Source organism: Artemia sp. Qi Xiang Cuo, chromosome 20, assembly GCF_049724085.1.
Source record: "Artemia sp. Qi Xiang Cuo chromosome 20, ASM4972408v1, whole genome shotgun sequence".
Classification (NCBI taxonomy): Eukaryota; Metazoa; Arthropoda; class Branchiopoda; order Anostraca; family Artemiidae; genus Artemia; species Artemia sp. Qi Xiang Cuo.
The window spans coordinates 6,205,924-6,228,988 of NC_142813.1; the positions used below are offsets into that span (position 1 = coordinate 6,205,924).

A 23,065-nucleotide genomic window follows, 5' to 3' on the forward strand; every position below is an offset into this window, starting at 1 on the left:
GGGTTGACTTTATTCCATTCGGATTTAAAATACCACTTCCTTTTCCTTGGGTAGCTGATTTCAGGCATAGCAATTTCAAATGAGCAGGTTATAGGGAAATGATCGGATACCGATAAGCCAGTATCGACACGGCTAACACTAAGTGATTTCACACTGTTCGAGCAGACGAAGAAATCCAAAGAGCTTGTTGAGCCTGAATTGTGCACAGATGTGAAACAGCAGTCATTTGGTACGGGGTGCATGTCGGCAAGAGCGGGCAACAGGATTTGAGACCTTGCGCTATTACTATCGTTTAAGTCACAGTTGAAATCTCCCACAACAATCACCTGCCCATGCTTATCATGACAGTCCTGAACGGAACGCACCAGTTGGGAGCATGCAACACTGAATCTCTCCTCTGAAGCAATGTCGCGGTAATCGGTTGGGAGATAAACAGAGAATACGTAAGCTTCACCGATTTTTACAGCCACAAAACATTCATTTTGACTAAACAGCTGGACAGCCAGGTGAGAATTAACGAGTATGGCAACGCCACCTGATGGTCTTCCTCGACCCGAAGCCACAGCAGGCACCGAAAATACTTGAATATTGTCACTGAACTTCAGAAGAGAAACCGAGGAAGTCGACAGGAAGTGCTCCTGCAAACAGAGCACATCGTTGCAACGTAGCGCACTTTCGAGAAACGGTAGCTTTTCAATAACATTTCCGTTAATGTTCCACGAGCAAACCTTTAGTTGGGGAGCAATCATTTACTAGCCATGATTTTCATTGCTACTGGGCATTTGATACTAAAGCAAGGATGGTCCGCAGAACTGCATAGTGCGCATTTCACATCATTATTGCAAGGGTCCTCTTTCGAATTTTTATGACAAGCGGCACAGCGAGAGCACTTGGTATCATTTTTGCACGTTTGAGCTGCATGTCCAAACTGTTGACAGTTATAGCAACGCATGGGCAGGAATTTATACTCCTGAATTCGGTGTTTCTCATAGCCAAAGGTCACAGGGTTTTCCATTGCTTTGAGTAAGTGCATCTTACTGTCGAAAAGCAGCTTGAACGATCGAGTTTTTCGTATCCTTTCTGCTTTAACACAGTTCTGAATCAAACCACATAGATCAGTGTCCTCGATATCATCTGGGATATGACGTATAATACCAAAGCATGAAGGCGACTTCAATTTAGCATCCTTAACTGCATTAGCAAGTGTAATCGCGGCGTCCTTATCGTCAAGGACAATCCGCCACTCTTTCTGAAGAGGTTTCAGGTCCATAATATGAGAACAACAAGCGGAATCCGCGAGGCTCTCAATATAGCCTTTGCGGTCATCCGGCTTTACAAGACCTTTCGCTGGTTGTTTCAAGATAACCGAGTACATAGGTTTCGGCTGAGAAGTGACACTGGGGACCTGAGGCACAAAGCTAGGCTGAGACTTTAGAGTGGTTATATGTTGTTTAAGGTCTTCAACACTACTGCAGACTTCGTTCAGTTTCCTGGTGAGAGTAGCAGTAACCACACCAGGAATTATCGGCACTTCATCAGGTTCATATATGACAAACATAGGAAGAGCTATTTTCTTTTCGTCACACTGCCGAACAGCTCCGATCAGATCAGTCACAATATCAAGCGCCTTGACACGCTCTGACACACGAGTAGTCTTTCCAGCCATCGGCCAGATAATTTCCTTGGCTTTCAACAGTATATCAGGCTTATAATATTGTGTCGCTTTCGAGATAATATCTACACTTGCGTTTCCCGCCTTATTCGCACGATAAACAAAGTTCAGGACAGGATTATAGATCATTTTTATCTCTCTCGAATCAGTCCCCATTTCACCCGCGGAATGAAACAGCAGAGCGTCCAAAAATCGCAGTCGGTGGGCAGGAATGAATGCTCGGGGCGTACGTCGATCACCGGGAGCAAGGGAAGCGTCGAGACCTGCTCACCTGTTCCCTGCAATTTAAGGCTAATTAACCGGCAGGTACCAATACGGCGCTACCGGCAGGTTCTCTCCCCTCTTCTGCTTGGTCCCAAGCGATCCAATCAGTCCACAGGACTTCACTTATTAAGAAGAAACATACACATATACACACGCCGATTTTGACCTTTTTTTCGCGCCCGAAAACCAAACACACAAACACGAATGGCAACGCTGCGCGGCCAAAAATCACGCAATCAGCGCGTGCGCATCCAATAAACACACCGGATTCCTAAAAAATGGCTCTTCTTAACTGGAAAAAAGTATGCACTTACTTGGAAAATCACAATTATAAAACTGGTTTCAAAATTATCCCAAAAAAATACCAAAATCCTATTCAAAACTAGTGAAATGACAAAATATATTTTCCTTATTTGTTTCACCAGGGTTGCCACTATATATCATCCAGGGTTGCCACTAATATATATATATATATATATATATATATATATATATATATATATATATATATATATATTACTATGCTAGTAATACATCAAAATTTGAATGAATATAATTGAAAAAGGGCCCCGGTAAGCACATTTAGGTATAGCATCTTTAGCTGAGGCTAGAATTAGTAACCACTCAGTTCCGCACCAAGTCGCCTTAGGCTTTCACAGCACCTTACGCTCCTCCTCCACACTAATCTCGTCAAAGCTTCAGTCTTTACTCTCTCTTACGAAGTTCCAATTCCGGTTTAACTTCTTCTATTGCCCTACTCACACCCAACTGGATACCCTACTTTTCATTTGTCTAAAGATGAATAGCGAAAAAGCACAATTTTTGGGGCAATCATTTACAAAATTTAACCTAATCTTAATCCTGCGTTTTCATCATAATCTTAAACCTGCTTTTCGTTTGGCCCGGCAGATACCCAAAAAGCACCATCTTGAGCTATCTGTGATACTTTATCCGTCAAACGTAGCCTAGCCATCTTTAAATTTTTTACCTTAGAAAGTGGAAAGCCTTGGAAAGTGGATCAAACCACAGGTTTCGTATAGCTTATTGTTGATATCTAGATCAATCAAAAGAGAAACTAAAAGAAAAACACAACCTTTTCAAAACTTAGATTAGATTTAAACTATGCTTAATAAACTTTGACTTGAGAATCAGGACTGAAAAAAAACTTAAGACTGATGTTTGCTTCTTAAGGAAAAAAAATGAACTATTCCTCTGGAAAACTTTTAACATATCTTACTAAACATTTTAAAATACCACCGTTTCAGGCAGTTTAAAAAAACACCGTTTCGGGTGGTTTTAAAAAAACCACCGTTGCCATTACCAGTGGTAGTTGACCACTGCCATTACCATGGCTTCCAATATCCTATCTTAGTTGGAAGACTTCAATCTTATTCTTCCAAGCTTTCTTCGGCTGACTATCTTTAAACTACTACTACTACTAACAGCTCACTGCAGCACCAAGCCACATGAGGCCAACACAGCTACGCAAATTCCTCTTCCATCCCAATATATTCAAAGCCTCCCTCTTTACAGCCTCCCAAGAAGTTCCTATTTCCCTTAAAACTTTCCTTATGACATCCTCCCGCCACAATCAAGGACGACCTACTTTTCGTTTGGCCCTAGATGGCCAAGGATACGGACAACGACAACCGACAAGGACAAGATTTGGCACTCTGCCATCCTTCATCCGCAGAACATGTCCCAGACTAAGGCTTAAAAACTATTCCCCTGGAAAACATCTAGCATATCTTTCTCCACCATTCAGAACTTAAAAAAAAAGAAAGATTAAACTTAATTAATAAACTTAAACTTAAAAGACTTTGACTTGAGAATTAGACCTAAAAAATTATGGTTAGACTTAGAAGGTATTTTCTCTGGAAAAATTCTAGCATATCTTCCTCAACCTTTCCAAAACTTAGATTAGGCTTAATTATACTTAACAAATTTAGACTTAAAAAGTTTGAACCTGAGAATTAGACTTAGAATATTCGATTAGACTTTAGAATTAGACTTCAAACTTCCTCGACCTTTTCAAAAACTTAAAAAAAACCTTAGTTTAGACTTAAAATTTACTTAATAAACTTAGACTTAAAAAACTTCAACCAAAAAACAATTCTTCTAGAGAGCTTCTAGCAAATATTCCTTAACATTTCACAGATCCACCGTTTTGGAATTCATGCTTAACCACTGCCATTATCATGGATTCCAATTTTCCACCTTAATTGTCATACCTTAATTGCCATTATCATGGATTCCAATTCTCTACCTTAATTGTCATACCTGAATTGTCATTATCATGGATTCCAATTCTCTACCTTAATTGTCATTAATTGTCATACCTTAATTGTCATTATCATGGATTCCAATTCTTTACCTTAATTGTCATAAATTGTCATACCTTAATTGCCATTATCATGGATTCCAATTCTCTACCTTAATTGTCATTAATTGTCATACCTTAATTACCATTATCATGAATTCCAATTCTCTACCTTAATTGTCATTAATTGTCATACCTTAATTGCCATTATCATGGATTCCAATTCTCTACCTTAATTCTCATTAATTGTCATACCTTAATTGCCATTATCATGGATTCCAATTCTCTATCTTAATTGTCATTAATTGTCATACCTTAATTGCTATTATCATGGATTCCAATTCTCTACCGTAATTGTCATTAATTGTCATACCTTAATTGCCATTATCATGGATTCCAATTCTCTACCTTAATTGTCATTAATTGTCATACCTTAATTACCATTATCATGTATTCCAATTCTCTACCTTAATTGTCAGACTTAACTCCTATTCTTCCAAACTTTCTTCGACAAACTATCTTGAAACGCACTAAAAAAACATACTACTACTACTACTACTAACAACTCAACACTGCACCAAGCCGCCTGAGGAATACACAGAAAACGCAAAAGTAAACAAACATATACTTACTTTTTTGGCTAGTTTTACTGTAGTACTGCTGATAAGTGAAAAGTCAATATCGTTCACTGTAAAGTTTCCAACATTTTTTAATTTCAAACTTAGCAACAGGATCCCACAATCGGAGGGTCGACATTTACCCATCTGAAATAAAAATTTAATAAACAAATATAAATTATACCTTTTTTAGAGGCAATATTATCGATATATTTTATTTTATATTATATTATTTATTTTATATTAATATGTATTTTATTATATATATATATATTTTATTTAGAGGTGATATTACCGATATTTTCTATTTTAGTTTATAATTATATTACTTATATTTTTATTATTATACTATTTTTATTCATTATTTGTTTTATAATATATCATTATATATTCGATTTTAATGTTCTTTATTTTGTATTAATATATTTTATTATAGGCCTAAATATATTTTATTTAGAGGCGAAATAAATCGAAATTACAGCTTTTATTAAGAGGCGATATTATCAATATCTTTTATTTTAAATGTATATTAGATTATTTAGATTTTTGTATTATTCATATTACATTATTATATATATATACTTTATTTAGAGGCAAAATAAATCGAAATTACAGCTTTTATTTAGAGGCAACATTATCGAAATCTTTTATTTTATATTTTATGTTATATTAATTTTTTGTGACATTATTTATATTTTTATTATTATATTTATATTTTATTGTTTATTTCATTATTATATTATTTAAATTCATTATTTATATTACATTATTATATATATCTTATTATTATATTATAGGTTTTATATTATTATTTATTTTATTATATACATATATCTTTTATTTAGAGGCGAAATAAATCAAAATTGAAGCTTTTATTTAGAAGCCAGTCCCTCGAAAAACTAAGGGAAGCCGACATTATTTCTTAATCGATGCATTCAAACAATTTTCCACATTTATCTTCTCATTTAGTTTTTACTCTTGTCAATTTTCTAAATTTCTCATCTTCCGCCAAATTATTGTTTACAACAGCATCCAAGATTTAATCGGAAAGGTCCCGTTTTTCACCAAGGCATAGTATTATATATAATTGGAATAAATTTCATAGTTTTACCGTACGGAGAGTTGAAGAGCAATCTTTTTATTCCGGTATCTGGAGATAGTATTATTTATTTATTGTTGAGTGTATATAAACCCACACACGAGTTATTCTCACTGTGGGTAATTAATTTGATAGTTTTGTCAAAAAATTTTTTTTTATTGATTAATAAAGAACTTGAACAAGGTGAAGCAATACGATTTTCTGGCTTCTTTAAGAAAATGTGTAAACTATAAGCAAAAAAGGGGAAATGACTTAATTGGTATCCCTCCCCCCTCCTTGTAACTCTAACACTTTGGCCGCTATCAAACTTTTTTTGAAAAAAAAACTCAAACATATCATGTCTAAAATATAATTCTACAGCTGCAAGTACAGCCGCTCGTTTTCGCTTATCGAAAAAAGTGGGAGAATCCACAATCGAAAAATTCAAAAGGGATTATGTGACACTTTTAACATTTATTTGTAGTCCATCCTCAACTGATTTGTCTAATCAGGGTTTCAAGATTGCTATTTAGGTTAAAAGAATTTTTCCCAAAATGCGTTAAATATTCTTTCTAAAACGAACGTATGAAAAAAGTATTTTGTTGCTAGGATTTTCAAATACAGGGCTACTTAAAGCAGAATTAAAAGAAACATTAGCAATATTAGAAATTCTAATATTGCTAGCAATAACATTAGCAATATTAACATTAACATTAGCAATATTAGATCTAATATTGCTAACGTTTCTTTTTATTCTGCTTTAAGCAGCCATGTATTTGAAAATCCTAGCCACAAAATACTTTTGAAGAATACGCCCTTATTAGCAATGACCTAGGCATGAAGCAGGTAGTTCGAGAAGCAATTGAAATCAGACTTAAGATTAATAATAATATTTTCGTAAATAGGGACTTGGGGGAATATTCACTAAATGCTCTATACAAAAATTTAACTAAAAACTATCTTAAAAAATATTTGAAACAACCAATAGACATTAACACAGAACCAGTTACAAAAAGACCTTTGAGGCTAGCTGCCAAAAAGACAAGATTAGCAATTAAAACCTGTTATTAATTATTCTTTTTTCATTTCAATCAATTGCCTTGTTTTAGATAAGATATTTCTCATCTTATTCCTAGTAAACTTCACCAAGAACAAAGACCATATCCACTCTAACCCCCAAAAACGTTCCCAGAATTTGCACCAGCCCTTTCAACAACTAAATTGTTCCCTTCCCCTAAAAATATAACAGAATAAAAGTAACAGAAAAGTAACAGAAAAAGTAACAGAAAGTAACAGAATAAAATGCATTAATGGAAGGGGAGCGGTATCAAAAAAGAGGAGCCTTATCGTTCCGATAAGGGGAGCCTTATCGTTCTAAAAAATATCAGCAACATTATCTAGCAACCAATTTTTTTTTTTTTTTTTTTTTTTTTTTTTTTTTTTTTATGATACAGCTTTCATATTTACAACATAAACTCAATTCTCTCATTTCTAATTAGCTTAAAACGACAAATGCCAGTGACACTTTCAGGATTTGTGCACATACTTTCAATAGCAACAGTTGTGACAAGTAAGTTAAATCTCGCTTAAGTTCTTTTCCGCTTACAGTAGGATAGGCCAGCTGAGATAGAAAACAATATTATTTTATTATTTGAAATTAAAACTATTTTCTTTTAAATGAATTTTAATTAATTTTATTAATCGATTTAACTAATTTTAGTGAATTATACTTAATTAGCTTTATTTCAAATAAAATTATTAAATTATAAAATTGTTTAAATTATTAAATTGGAAAATGTAAGAAAGTTAACGCTTCTTTTGTAAAGAAAGTTTCAGCCAGAAATTCTGAAGCCAGAAAAATCAGAAGACAGTTCAAGATGTTAACAGTTTTGAAACACGATTTCGAAATTTCTGAGCCTTTAAAATTAGGTGTTATATTAATTAATTGTGAATTTATTAATTGTAACTTTAAATTAACTGTACTAAAGGGTAAACTATTTGCAAATTTATTAATTTTGGTTGTAAATCAACAGTAATAAAGGGTAAACTAACTGTTACTTTAGGAAGGGGTTTATGTTTTGGATTGGTTAGTAGCTAGGGGGTAGCAGGATTTTAATAGGCTAAAAAGGATATAAACTGGAAAGCCAAGGGACGAGGGACTGGGCTATTTGTTGACGAGAACCCACTGAAGTTGACGGAAAGCCTTTGCTGTTGATCTAAGTCATTTTGATTTAGGTAGAGTTTACAGTTACCCACAAACCCCGTAGAGCTATCTTAACCATATGTTACCAAAGTTGGACATCCGGCCCTATAAGTGTAAGGGGCATCAGCTAACACAGGGACAAAGGGTCATAAGTAAAGAACTAAGGGCTATAAGAACCATGAGAATCATGTCCTACAGTTATATCAGTTATAAGCAATCACAGGGTTTAAGGGCTATAAGCAGAGTACTAAGAGCTATAAGAGCCAAACGTTATCTGAGTTGGATATCAAGTTCTAGAGGTACAACGACCATCAGCTCCATAGGACCTAAAGGCTATAAGTACAGTGATAACGGCTAGAGGAGCCAAATGTTATCTGAGTTGGACATCCAGTCCTAGAGTTATATTGGTTATCAGAAACCACAGGATTTAAGGGCTATAAGCAGAGTACTAAGAGCTATAAGAGCCAAACGTTATCTGAGTTGGGGATTCAGTCATAGTGGTATATCAGGTATAAGCTACCACAGGCTCTAAGGGCTACAAATGGAGTGCTAAGGGCTATAAGAGCTAAACGTTATCTGAGTTGGACATTCAGTCCTAGAGTTATATCGGTTATAAGCAACCACAGGATTTAAGGGCTATAAGCAGAGTACTAAGAGCTATAAGAGCCAAACGTTATCTGAGTTAGGCATTCAGTCATAGTGATATATCAGGTATAAGCTACCACAGACTCTAAGGACTACAAATGGAGTGCTAAGGGCTATAAGAGCTAAACGTTATCTGAGTTGGATATCAAGTCCCAGAGGTAAAACGACCATCAGCTCCCATAGGGCCTAAAGGCTATAAGTACAGTACTAACGGCTATAGGAGCCAAATGTTATCTGAGTTGGATATCCAGTCCTAGAGTTATATCGGTTATAAGCAACCACAGGATTTAAGGGCTATAAACAGAGTACTAAGAGATATAAGAGCCAAACGTTATCCGAGTTGGGGGTTCAGTCATAGTGATATATCAGGTATAAGCTACCACAGACTCTAAGGACTACAACAAGTGGAGTGCTAAGGGCTATAAGAGCCAAACGTTATCTGAGTTGGATATCAAGTTCTAGACGTACAACGACCATCAGCTCCATAGGGTCTAAAGGCTATAAGTACAGTGCTAACGGCTAGAGGAGCCAAATGTTATCCGACTTGGACATCCAGTCCTAGAGTTATATCGGTTATAAGCAACCATAGGATTTAAGGGCTATAAACAGAGTACTAGGAGATATAAGAGCCCAACGTTATCTGAGTTGGATATCAAGTCCTAGAGGTACAACGACCATCAGCTCCATAGGACGTAAAGGCTATAAGTACAGTACTAACGGCTAGAGAAGCCAAGCGTTATCTGACTTGGACATCCACTCCTAGAGTTATATTTGATATAAGCTACCACATGCCCTAAGGACTACAGGCAGAGTATTAAGGGTAGCCTATCCACAAAGTGATACATAAACATCACGTCAGATGAAAAAACTTTCCACATTTTAACACTATTGGTTCTCATTTTTGATTATTAATTAATTTATTTGATTTTTAATTTTTCAATTAATTTATTACTTGATTATAATTAGTTACTATTAATAATCAGTGGCACATTATCTGAAATCGTAGATTCTAAAGGAGCCTACAAAGGAGCTCCCTAGTTGTCTCCAAAGTTTATTTAACAGTAAATTACATACATATTATGCTATATTTATCAATCGTTGGTAGCATATTAATAGTTTCTTTGGTCAGCAACGAAATGCCACTAATGCCACAAAAAATGCCACTAAAATGCACAATACCTCTTGTAGTGGGAGGAGCTTCCCTCCAAATATTCATGTGGAGCGCATATCAAGCGATACAAATACTTTCACTCGTTTGCGGAGGACAACTCTTTGAGACTTTACGGTTACTGTCTAGTCTCTTGGTCACCAAGTCCATAGGAGCTAATTATCGGAATAACAAGAAATTTTTACCAATCAACTCATCAGGTGTTTGGAAAATGAACCGGAGAATAAAAGATTGAGCATAGGTATTAGTTTTGGCATGGGTCGCTCTTTACTTACAATTCGTTGCCATGGACTTTTTGGTATTAATATACAGTCATTTGCATTTACAGTTGTTTGTTTGTTGTGGTTCGTTTTACTTTAATATTGACCTATTTGCTGTACTGAGAAGATATTTTATTTTAACAATCATTTTTCAAATAGCTTATTTGTAATCTGCTTTTTTTTTTTTGTCGGCTAATTCTCATATTTTTGCAAATAATGCTGAAACAATAAATGGCAGAAAGAAATATGACCAATAAGCAAAAACCAAAAAACAAACTTATAGGGTCAGAGCATTAAGCGTCGCCTTTTTTCACAGCAAAAAAAAAAGAAAAGAAAATGGACAAAGAAAATTCAGAAAAGAAAGAAAATGAAAAAGGACATAAAAAAACACAAGCAAAATATTTACCAATTCTATCGAGTCATTTTCTACCATTAATAAACTTCTTTAATAGCTTCTTTAATAAACTTCTTTAGTGGCCATTTAATAGTCAAAATTGATTGGAGGGCAACTAACCCCCCCCCCCCCTCACGCCCACCTTTTCCCCATAAACGTCCAATCAAAATTTTGAGATAGCCCTTTTTTTTAACGTAGTTGAAAGTTCTGTAAATTAAGTCTTTGAAGATGCTAAGAGAAAAGAAAAGAAAATGGACAAAGAAAATTCAGAAAAGAAAGAAAATGAAAAGGGACATAAAAAAACACAAGCAAAATATTTACCAATTCTATCGAGTCATTTTCTGCAATTAATAAATAGGAGTTCGGCAAAGTCTTCTGAGAGGCAATATCTTTCGAATCATCAAATTCAATGAGACTTCCTTCAATTGTCTTTTTTCTCTTTTCTTTCTTCACTCTAGCTTTTTTCTTTGATGCTCCTTCTATCTCTGGATTAGACACCTCCTAGGAATAAAAGGCTTATTATAATTCTGCAATCTATACTGGGCGAAAAGAAAGTAATAAAAATGGTACACAAACTCAAAAAGAACATACAAAAGACTTTTGTTGAGAATAAGGTTCACCTAGACTTCGACGCCTAGTGGCGTATAGGGCAGGAGCGGTTGACCTCCACGTCAGACAATCCTGAGCCAGAGAAAAATTTATATATATATATATATATATATATATATATATATATATATATATATATATATATATATATATATATATATATATATATATATATATATATATATATATATATATATATATATATATATATATATATATATATATATATATATATATATGTAACAACACGGAATATGTGACAACACGGTAAATATGCTAAGAGAGAAATACAGGGCTCCATTCAACCATGCTTAGCATACAGTAACAAACGTCAGATCTAGGGAAGGGGGCTGGCTTAGAATGTGTTCGATCTTTGTTTGTCACAGACTAATAGATTCAGATCCAATGGAAGAATTTTACTCTGAGTGTAATTTTCGAGCTACATATTATAGGTTTGCAAAGTCTTTTACTGCGGGTGCGACCAATCGTGGACGAGCAATCGGTATATGTCTAGGGGGTTTATATAATTTACCCAGAGGATGCTATAGGAGGGCAAATCCGGCGTTTTAATTCGTGCATTTGCGGCCACCCGTGGGCTGAATTGCTACGACAGTAATGGACTGTCAAGTTTTTCTTGGTGACTTTGTATGGCTTTTTATATTTTGTGTTATTTTAGTTGTCCTCCAATCACTTTCGACTATTAAAAAGGGCACTAGAACTCTCAATTTCCAATCGAATGAGCCCCTTTTAAAGTTTCTACGACAACCCCTTCCATATGAAGTGCTCTGCTCTAAAGGAAAAAAATAATACATAGTACATTGTGCCAACATTATTCTTATATGCCCTCAGGGCATAACCTAAAATTCTTGCCCCGAGGATTGTGGGGGAGTGTCCTCCTCAAAAACATATTTTCTATCTGGAAATCAACTACGCTGAACAAAATGGCTATCTCAAAATTTTTATTGGATGTCATTGAGGGAATGATGGGCGTGGGTGACTAGTTGCCCTCCAATCACTTTCGAGTATTAAAAAGGGCACTAGCCCTTTGAATATCCAGTCGAATAAGCTTTTTTTGAAGTTTCTATAACAACGCCATCTTAAAAAACCTTATATGCCCCCAGGGAACAACATATAACTCTTGCCCCGGAGGCTCTGGGGGAGTTTACTCCTCAAAAAGATGTGTTCTATCTGGAAATCATTTATGCTAAACAAAATGGCTATCTCAAAATTTTGATTGGATGTGTCTGGGGGAGTGATGGGCGTGGGGGGGGGGGCTAGTTTCCCTCCAATCACTTTCGACTATTAAAAAGGGCACTAGCCCTTTGAATATCTAATCGAATGAGACTTTTTTGAACTTTCTACGACAACGCCTTATATAAAAACCTTATATGCCCCTAGGGCATAACTTAAAACCCTTGCCCTGAGGGTTGTGGGGGAGTGTCCTCCTCAAAAACACATTTTTATCTGGAAATCAACTACGCAGAACAAAATGGCTATCTCGAAATTTTGATTGGATGTGTTTGGGGGAATTGGATGTGTTTGGGCGTGGGGGGGGGGCTAGCTGCCCTCCAATCACTTTCGACTATTGAAAAGGGCACTAGCCACCACAGTTTCCAATCGAATGACCCCTTTTCGAAGTTTCTACGACAACTCCTTCGATACGAAGTGCCTGTCGGAGAAAAAGAACACATTGTGGCCATATCGTTCTTTACTTAGGCAGCGCTAGCGCACAGCCTATGAAAGGTCAGGCTTTGGTTAAAAAAAAATGTTGTAAATAAATATAAAAAAAATATGTTTGATTGACGAATCAACACAATCGGATTTCTGTCCCTTTCTTGTCTTTGCTGAAGTTCTCCTGACTCTGTCTACATGTCTACATCTGTGAAAAAATCGAGTTATTGTTACAATGAACCAATACCATCAAAATTTTGGATTTTATTTATTTTTTTTTTTAATTTGATTCTTTTTCCTTAATTTTTTTTTCCGTTGTAAAAGGCTCCCAGACATGGGGCTGAAATATTCAGATTTTTATTATTTAAAGTTGTGTGTGTTTTTTTTCTTTTGTTTGTGTTTCTCTTCCACTGCTTTATTTAAATTAATCCCGTTTTTTCTCTCTTAGGTTTTTTGTAAATGGAAAAGCAGTGTGATCTAAGAAATTATTTACAAGTCATTAACCCCCACCTCCTAAAGATGAAACTGTCCTAACAACCCATTCTTACTTTCATGTAACTGTCCATAACAAGCTTGGACCTATTTATGTCTTAACCTCAACTAAATGGAAATTAAATAATACATACACTCATTAGTAATAGATACAGGGGCGGGTCCAGGATTTTTTTTTTTTTGGGGGGGGGGGGGAATAGGTTGATTACATAAACTTGCGTTAGGATAAGTAAATTACACTACTTTAGACTATGTTTGGGGGGCGCGCGCCCCCATCGCCCGCCTGGATCCGCCACTGAATAGATATTAGTCTTCCATAACCGAAAGTGACTTTTCTTTCCAAATTGATTCTTTCCAAATAATTTTCTTTCCAAATTTTCTTTCAAAAAAAAAATTCTTTCCAAATTGATGCACTTAATAAGCCCCTCTTGGTCCAGACTATTCATCCAGGAAGTTTCAAACTGAACGGAGAAAAACAATATTTGACTCTTATGGGTGTCACGAATTTGGGGTGTCACATTCACGTTCACTGACGTCTTAGGACGTCAATAAACGTGAGTGAAAAAATACAAATTAATTGCATTGTCAGTTTAATATACATACACTGATATTTAGTAATCAAAATGTTAATATTATTTGATTTATTAAAGTTATAAAAGTAAAAACATTTATATTTTTCTTCAGTAAAGTGCGAATTTTGTTCTGACCTTGGGAAGGCACAGGGGTTTTGAGCCCAACTTATGTTAATTTCTGCTCGTTTTGAGCTTGACTCGGTTATTTATTGTAATTTCTGTTGGTTTTGGGTTTCATTTTTGTGGTAGTTTCATGCTTGGTAGATTATTTGATTTTATTTTTGCTCATTTTTGTTTAATGGAGTTCTTTACTTTTCTTTGAAAAACTTATTGTGTGGAAAAGGTTTTTTCAATTAATTTTAAACAAATGACCCCGAAAACATTTATTTAAAGATACTAATAGTTAAAACAAAGGAAAGATATGAATATACCTTTATATTTAGGGGTATCTACAGAGTGGGGATCCGCATGGCTCCACTCTTACGAAAGACAAACAATCTTGCAGACTGAATATTTTGACTAAAAGTTCAGATTTTTCTCAAATTTCGATTAAAATCCCACATTTTAGCTCTTTAGCAGAAAAACTGAACAAAAAATCCCCACAATTAACTAATTATAAAACTATTTCAGTTGAAAACAAAACAAAATGCCACCCCCCCCTCCAAAAAATGTTTCGAAAAGAATACTTTTCAATGAAAAGCTAAGAGCCGTATGAATACTTATAGCCATTTAATACTTCAAACTGAAAATGAAGGCAACTGTTATAAATGAATAAATGAAACCCAAAACAAGCAAATAATAAAATTTTGAAAAATCAAACATAAGGATACGTGCGTACGTATTACGTGTCACGTGTCACACGGGTAACGTGCGTATTAAGCCCAGAGATATAATTTTATTACAAAATATCTCAATTTTATGGACACTTCAAGTGGTAAATCACAACTAGTAATAATAATTCACTACAATACGAAGCCACCTGCTGCCAATACAGCTCCGCACGCTCCTACTTCACCCTAATCTATTAAAAGCTTCACTCAATGCCCCCTTTCCATGCAGTTCCTATTTTCTTATATCCTCCCTTATAATCTCTACCCATTCTATTCGGCAACGACCTGTTTTTTGTTTGGCTAAAGATAAAGGCTTTGGCAATCTGCCATACTTCAACTGTAAAACGTGGCCATCTCAGCCATCATAGAAATTGTAATCGAACCACATTATTCATCTCAACTGAATGAATCGACAGTTTGGCTGCACGAGTTCTTTATCATTTGACACGTTTTCGTCGAAAAAACTCGCTGAAAGGCGTCTAGATCGATCTTTGTCCTTAACTGTCTGTCGCCTATCTTTCAAGTCATATACATCATCGTTTGACATACGGTCAGTCATACGGGTACCTCTTGGACAATTCCTATGAAAAGCAATTAACCAATCTTTCTCGGGCTTTCGGAGCAACTACGTTTCCGAACAATATTTGACCACTGTCACTACCGTAGCTTCCAATAATCTAATCTTTGTTCGTTAAAATATCTTCCTATTCTTAAAAGCGTTTTTCAACTGTGGAAAAAAGACCCTGGGGCGTGGCTACTCTACTCTTAACATCCTAACTGAACCCGCCGTCTTTACTGATAATACTATCCAGGTAACTGAAGCTGCCCACAATCTTCTCGTTACCCAGCATCATCTCTTCATTTCAATGACTTCCAATATTCTAATCTTAGTTGGCTATATTGCAACTAAAAGCGTGTTACTGAAAATTATAGCAAGAGGTCCAAAAATTGCACCAAGAGGTGTGGCAAATTACTACACAAGAAGAAGAAGAAATACACCAAAAGGCTTGTTGAAATTATATTACGGGTTCTAACTAACCACCAAAAGTAAAGCGGATTTATTAATCAAGGAAAAGCTTTGTCCAAATGCCCAAAGTAAAGCAGACAATTTTAATCAGGGAAAAATATTTTCCAGAAAAAATCCGTGCTCGCCTGGCCGGTGCATCACAGCGAAGCGGACAGACAAAGAAAACAAATAAAATGGTCTAAATCAAATTAGACGAATTTAGTGGGTAACAGAAATATTACAAGTAAACGTTAATAGATTACAAGTAGTAGAAATATGAAAATAGACGTTAATAGAAAATATTACCGTTTTGTTTTTCTTCTTCTTCTTCTCTTCTCCGGGCTTTTCCGAAATTTAGTGAACAATAGAAATATACTAAGTAAACGGTAATAAACGGTAATAGAATAAAAACATAGGATAGACAACAGAATAAAAATAGAAATAAACGTTCATAGAAAACATTACCGGTTTGTTTTTCTTTTTCTTTTTCAATTTCAAGGGGTTTTCAAAAATTTAGTGATTAAAAGAAATGTACTAAGTAAACGGTAATAAACGGTAATAGAATATAAAAATAGGATAGACAACAGAATAACCAATAGAAATAAACGTTCATAGAAAACATTACCGGTTTGTTTTTGTTTTTCTTTTTCTTCTTCTCTTTCAAGGGTTTTTCCAAAACTGAAGTATCGCCATTTTCAGATTTGAGTTGGTATTTTGTTTCTATTGACTTAGATAGTTCTCTTTGTCTTGCTACCTGATTGATCCCACGTCCATTTATTATACTAGAAAAAGTGAAAATTTTATCTAAATTGAGCCGTTCAGAGGCCAATTTTACCAAGTTTATAAACCAAACAGTAGAACAAAATTCGAAAAAAATGCACTATTAAATTAAATTAATGCATAAATCATATAAGGATAAAAACATATGATTTTTTAATGTTTGTTTTATCCTTAATTTTATAGTTTTCTAGTGTTTTTAGTTGTTTAATAACGTTTGTTAATTTTTGTGTTTGATTGAAACAAAATTTTTAGCATATGTATCTATAATTATTTACTTATGTTATCAATTATTACCTTATTGTTCAAGCGTCCATTTACTACAGTGGACAGGGATATAACGTAGGTCATTACCTGAACCGTCTAGAATGGAAAGTTCGAAGAAGAGAAAATTCGTAGAAGGACATAATACATTTACTTAATACACTTAATTAATTAATTTACATAATACAAACACATTTAATATTGATCATTTTTAGTAAAAAAAAAACATTTGTAGGGAACAAGAAACAATCGTAATGTTTACGCTGCATCCATAATTTTGTTGTGCCTGTTTTTAGGGTTTGCTAGCGTTAATGAATGTTTCTTATTAGGGTTATTTAATTAACCCTATTTATTTAGTTATTATTAATTTATTAGTTATTTTTAGCGTTTGTTTTCAACAATGTTTTTAGCGTTTTCTCATCCCTATTTATTATTTATGGTTACTTAGTTAATTGCCTTTTTGTTCTCAGGACCATTTATTACACTTGACAATATTACACTTAAAACAGACATAGTCAAACTGGCTTCTAAAAATATTCTTTTGACAGTTTCAAGAAAAATATAAATTGTGTATATATTTTTAGTGAGACCTACATTGAAATTTTAATGTCAAAAAGGCCACACAAAAGCCGCGGTTCTTTTTTGGCACTGCCCGTTTTCCCCAATAGAAATGAAACGAAATGGAAAAAAGAGAAAAGAAATAGCTTCACATTCTTTTGCTAATCTTGTCAGAAGATACTTGTGTTCAGGGACGTACGCAGGGGGGGCTCTCCAGCCCGGGTCCCCCGAAATCTCATGATTCTTTTTTTATTGTACCATATTTGTATTTAAAGAATCACAAAATAAAGGTTCTTAATTAGGGAGTCGCCCCCCCAAAAAAAAAAATTCGTACTTAATTACCTTTCTATGTTATATTTAAGTAAATACTATTTTTAATTTCGGTACAATTTAGAACTCTATTGGGATCTTTCATCAAAAATTATAATTTAAAAATGTATCTATGATGTTATGACAATCGTAGAAAAAAAAAGCAGAATAAAAAAAGGAGATTGAAAATTATTCACAATGGATTTTCCTTGGACATGATTTGAGAGGAGACTTTGCGCCAGTACGTTGGTTAAACGTCTTCAATGGTCTATCCTTGAGGCAAAAACTCGTTGCGTACCACCCAATCGTTGCCAAAGAAGACAATGGACATGATTTTGGCCGTTTTAATTAAGACATTAGACCTCCCTTTTTCTTACCCTACAGGGCCACGGAGGCCCCTTTGTGGGCCCCTTGGAACTCTGGCGTTTAGTGTAAGGGTAGTATTGAAAGATTAATGTTCCGTCACTTGTTATTACGATGTCCCATAAACCTGCTTCAACTTCCACAACCTCCACCTTTTCACCGCGCAGGTCAACTCATCCTTGTTTTTGTTCATTACTCAGCATTTTTGCACATTGAGATTCTCAGTTACAATGCTGTGTACTGATGACAAGGCCGTATCCAGGGAGGGGGGAGGGTTATCCGGTTTGACCCCCCCCCCCCCTCGAAACGTTTGTTTGACCTGTAAAAACGTAATAAAAATGGATATAAACAAATTTTGTATGCGTTTTTTGAGGTTTTTTGTGTAACCCCCCTAAAAAAAAATTAGTACCCCCCCCCCCTCCCAAAATCCTGGATGCGCTTCTGACTGATGAGTTACAAATGTGAAATTTCCCGTTATTAACTGCAGTCCGAATCGATGGTTTGACAGCCAAAATTCTTACTTGACAAGTTTTCGTCGAAAAAACTCGCTAAGGGCGTCCAGATCAATCTTTGTCCTTAACAGTCTCCCACCCTGTCTTTAAAGTCCTTACGCCAACGAAAAACCTAGACTTTGGACATGGCAATGTCTCTGCAGGCCTCATCGATCAAGGATGGAGTCTCTGAAGCGATTCAACCTAAGAGAAGGCCAAACTTGATTGTGTAATGCTGCTCTCTCATCTGCTCCATTTTCCAATTTTTATCCAGTGAACAAAATAAAAATGTCAAATGTGAAAAATGTCACTATGCACAGCGATTCATTCTCATTCTCTCACTGCTCTGAATTGATGCACGCACGATGCAATGTCTAGTCAAGACCCCTATCATCGATACCACCCACAGAGAGCGCTCTGGTGATGACTGAGACCCATCGCAGCAACCAATCTCATTACATTTTGCCTGTATATTATGGTAAATTATGGTAAGTAGGCTCTATGATGTTTCATCATGAGTCAAAGTGTATGAAGTTAGTCTTATCTTTAGCCTGCAATCTTTGACCTGCGCAATAGGAATGCCTAAAGCAGAGCCCTGTGACCCCCCTCCCCCTCCCCGTCACTTCATAAGTCAAAGAATTTGTCTTCATAATGTTCCCCAACTTTACAAGAACAGATATGCTGTCTATTAACGAACTAAGTGATCAAACAACCAAATTAATCAAAAATTGTTTCTTGTTTTTGTAACCTTTTTAGGAATACACATGTCTCACTTTCTTATAATACTACGTCTACAGACTTCAGTTTCGTTCACCAATTTAGTGACTTCTAGGATACTCTTAGGATTTTAAGGACACTCTTGGTATCGCTAGGATACTAATATCTTCTAGTTTAATTAGAAAATAAAAGTAGCAACGATTGACAAAATTCTTTTATAGAATAGAAAAAATTTTTTGTTATCATATTTACAATAGGATTACGTGTCTTTTAAAATCAAATAAATCAGGAATATAACCTTCGAATTTATCAAAAAAGTAAATTATATAACACAATAATAGCAGAAATAAATAGAAGAAATAGTAATAATTTAGCAAAAAGACAATAAATTCGAGACATAAGTAGCAAAAACGGTCATGTGCGTCATAATGAACGTAATAGTATTGACTTAGTACAGAGCGATGTACCTCCCACAGCGGTGTGTACTACTATTCATTTTTCTTTTATAACAAATGATAGTAGTAACTTGTAAGGGCAACCTAGTAAAGAACGAGCCCTAGCCCATACTATCCAAAATTTGAAAAACACATTTTGAACAAAAACTATCGAATAAGGAAAAATCGTCATTTGATGCCGATTCAAAAATGGTAACTAATATTTCAAGTAATCTTAATGGTAAAAGTTTATTCAGAAAACAAACTTGAGGAAATTTCGAAAACAACCTGAAACTCCCTCAAAAATGGTAGCAATGAAAACTGTATCATTCGAGCCTCCATAGCCAGAAACCCCTTAAAGGAGTAATGCAGTCCCCTAGCGCGCTGTTTTGGAATCCTTTGTCCGAGGGGCACGGGTTCGATCCCAGGCATGGCCGGTAATTTGTGGGACGGGGGTCAGTGGCGTGACTATAAGCTCAGCGAGAGTCGACCCAGCTCTAAATGGGTGCCTAAATAAATTTGGGGAAGGCAAGCAGGAAGGGTGTCGGCTGGCCCCCAACCCCCCATTGCACTTCCTGGATGAAGGACCACGAAACTTAGAAGAGGACTGCCGGTTTGGACCTTGAGTTTTTTTACTTATCTGAAGCAACAAGGAAAATCCCTTTTTCGCAAGTCTTCTCCTATTTTTTCTGTTGCCACTATGGGACATTTGGGCATTTGGGCATTTTCTGTTGCCACTAATGGGGCATTTAAACATAAAAGAGGGCTCATTGAAAATAAATTGTTATATCCAATGCATTTTGTATATGACGAAACCTAATACTAAAGTAAATCAATAGTGAAAATTACATTTTAGTACCCTTACCAAGGTGCGAAGCTTATATTGTATAATCTAGGTTTTGGGGCTTGCCACGTATGTGGTAACCAAACTCGAAACTTCTAAGTTAATAAAAAGTAATGTTTTGTTTTCCCAAGCTTTTCCTTATTTCTCATTTATGTACAAACCCTCATTTAAGGTCGTCAAAGCGCTTAAATGACGGGATAATTTTTTGCAGAATCATTTGTCATATAAACAAAAGCAGAATTAATATATATATTGCTTCAGGAAATTCTAGAACCAGGTATTCTACTATTATTTGAGATAGATCATACTCATTTGATGACAAAATAAAAGTTTGAATGCCCTTCTGAGGGCTGGAACCAAAATATAGGCCAACGAGACGTGCCATATTAGCCGCCGAACGGCATAGGATTAAAATTTCAAAATATGTAAATGAATCACAACTCTGGAAATGAAATTACATACATAATCCCAGGAGCAATAGCCCTAGTGGCGGATCCGGAGAGCGAGGGGGCACCCCCTCCCCCTGACGTAGTGTAAAGTAGTGTAATTTGCTTAATTAACGCAATGCTGCGTTAATTCAACTTGCTCCTAACGCAAGATTATCGGATCAACCTATTTAGCGCCCCGACCCCTAAAGAAAGTCCTGGATCCGTCCTTGAATAGCCCCAAATTACAGAAATAACCTACACAAAACAGAGACTTCATTAAATAATTTTAATAGAAGGATAAAATGTTAAACCTTGCTGAAATCAGAGTCCTACTAGGATTTTCAGTCTATATAATTGAAGGAATCAAAGGGAGAGCCTTGGGCTGGATGGGAGAAACTATCATGGGAGGAGCTATATGGGAGGAACTATCAAATTATCATGAGCTAACAGATATATAACCAGTTTATGTCTCATAATTCGGAGATGGGAGGAACTGGAGGGAACCAGATCCTCCCATCTCCGAATCTCCCTCCAGTTCCTCCCACCTCCGAATTATGAGACATAAACTGGTTATATATCTGTTAGCTCATGATAATTTGATTTTCTAGATAATGCTACTTACACTCTCTTTCCAATCTATTTTCATCAACAATGCGTAAGCTTAAACAAATAAGTAGAACAACAGTCTTGTCTTGTATATATATAAAAAAAAATCCCTGTTGTTCTACTTATTTGTTTATGATGGAAAGGCAGTGTGGTCTTCGTCGCTATTTATGCGTAAGCTTATTGGACAAAAATGCATAATCTTGCTCATGAAAAGGGTTTGGTTTTACCAAACCCTTTTCCCTTTTAAACCCTTTTTAAAAGGTTTTACCAAAACCTTTTAAAGTCAAATAAATTATAAATAAGTTTTATATTATTGTCTAGTTCAATAAATTAGGAGAATATATCATAAATCATCAGTAATTTTTATATACTAAATTTCACGTGCCAGAGCTTAACTTATGATTTTTCTTCTTATTGTGGCATTTTTATCAAGTTTAAAAAACAAAAATAAAACTTTAAAAATCAGGATATTTAAGGAGGAGCAAAAAGGAGGAGTAAGGAGGAGTAAAAAAAAACCTGAAACGAGCAGAAATAGTTATACAACTCTCAACTTAAAGCGGACACAAACTAGTATAAAGGAATAAATGAGACTTAAAAGGAATCGAAACTAAAATTAGTGAAGTAAAACTTAAAACATAAAGAAACAAAAACGAGCAAAAATGGGGTTTTTAAAGGCCAAACGAAAATACTGAAAAAATAAAACAAAGCGAATATTTCGAAGGGACAAACGCCTCTCTTCTTCAGCGTGAAACGAAAAAATATAACCAATGCGTGTGCCGAAAAACCATCCAACAAATAAAACTCGGAAAGTCAATGTAAATGTGAAAAAAAAACAATGAAAAAAAACTTAAAAGATGAAAAAAATCAATAAAAGCCAAAAAATTTTAAGAATTAAAACCAAATGCCTAACAACAATAAAAGTGAGTCGTTCACCAATATCCGTGATTTGCAAAGAAATTCAAAACCGAACCGCCATCGACGGATACTAGCTAATAACTAAGAAATAAAAGACAAACATTCATTCACTCAAACCAAAACGAAACAGCATTGAATGGGCTTGAGAGCTATGTCATCTCACTCCTGATTTTAATAATTGCATTCCTCGCAGACGCCCTTTGAGACTTAAGGGGTTGTTGACGTGTCTGATTATGTGATTGGGAAAGTGTTACAAGGTTTATATCTGGGACCATTTTTGCTGGTTTTTCTTTCTTTATGTTATGTCAGGCCAATGTGGTTTAGGACATTATCTTAGAACTTAAAACGAGCAGAATTTACCACTAATGAGAGCTGGACTGCTGACCCCCCCCCCCCATTCACGGTCCATTTGCGCTTTAATGTATCTGCCACCCAACCCTTTCAAATAATAATAATTTTTCCAATTTATTTCATTTTCTAATAATTATAAACTATAAACATTTTAAATAGTACAATTATAAAATCTATTAATAACTTGATAATTATCTATTGACAGCG

At 35.1% G+C, this 23,065-nt stretch overlaps 1 protein-coding gene across 2 annotated transcripts in view; it reads right to left on the minus strand.

Moving 5' to 3' along the window:
- g (adaptor-related protein complex 3, delta 1 subunit-like garnet) overlaps positions 1–23,065 on the minus strand; it is a 204,628-nt gene that overhangs the window by 67,768 nt on the left and 113,795 nt on the right. For both annotated transcript variants that reach the window (XM_089105783.1, XM_089105784.1), the window contains exons 16-18: positions 16,427–16,583; positions 10,943–11,122; positions 4,889–5,020 (exon numbers count right to left, since the gene is read on the minus strand). In XM_089105783.1, coding sequence (XP_088961909.1) covers positions 4,889–5,020; positions 10,943–11,122; positions 16,427–16,583 — 469 coding nt within the window. The remainder of the gene's footprint in view (positions 1–4,888; positions 5,021–10,942; positions 11,123–16,426; positions 16,584–23,065) is intronic.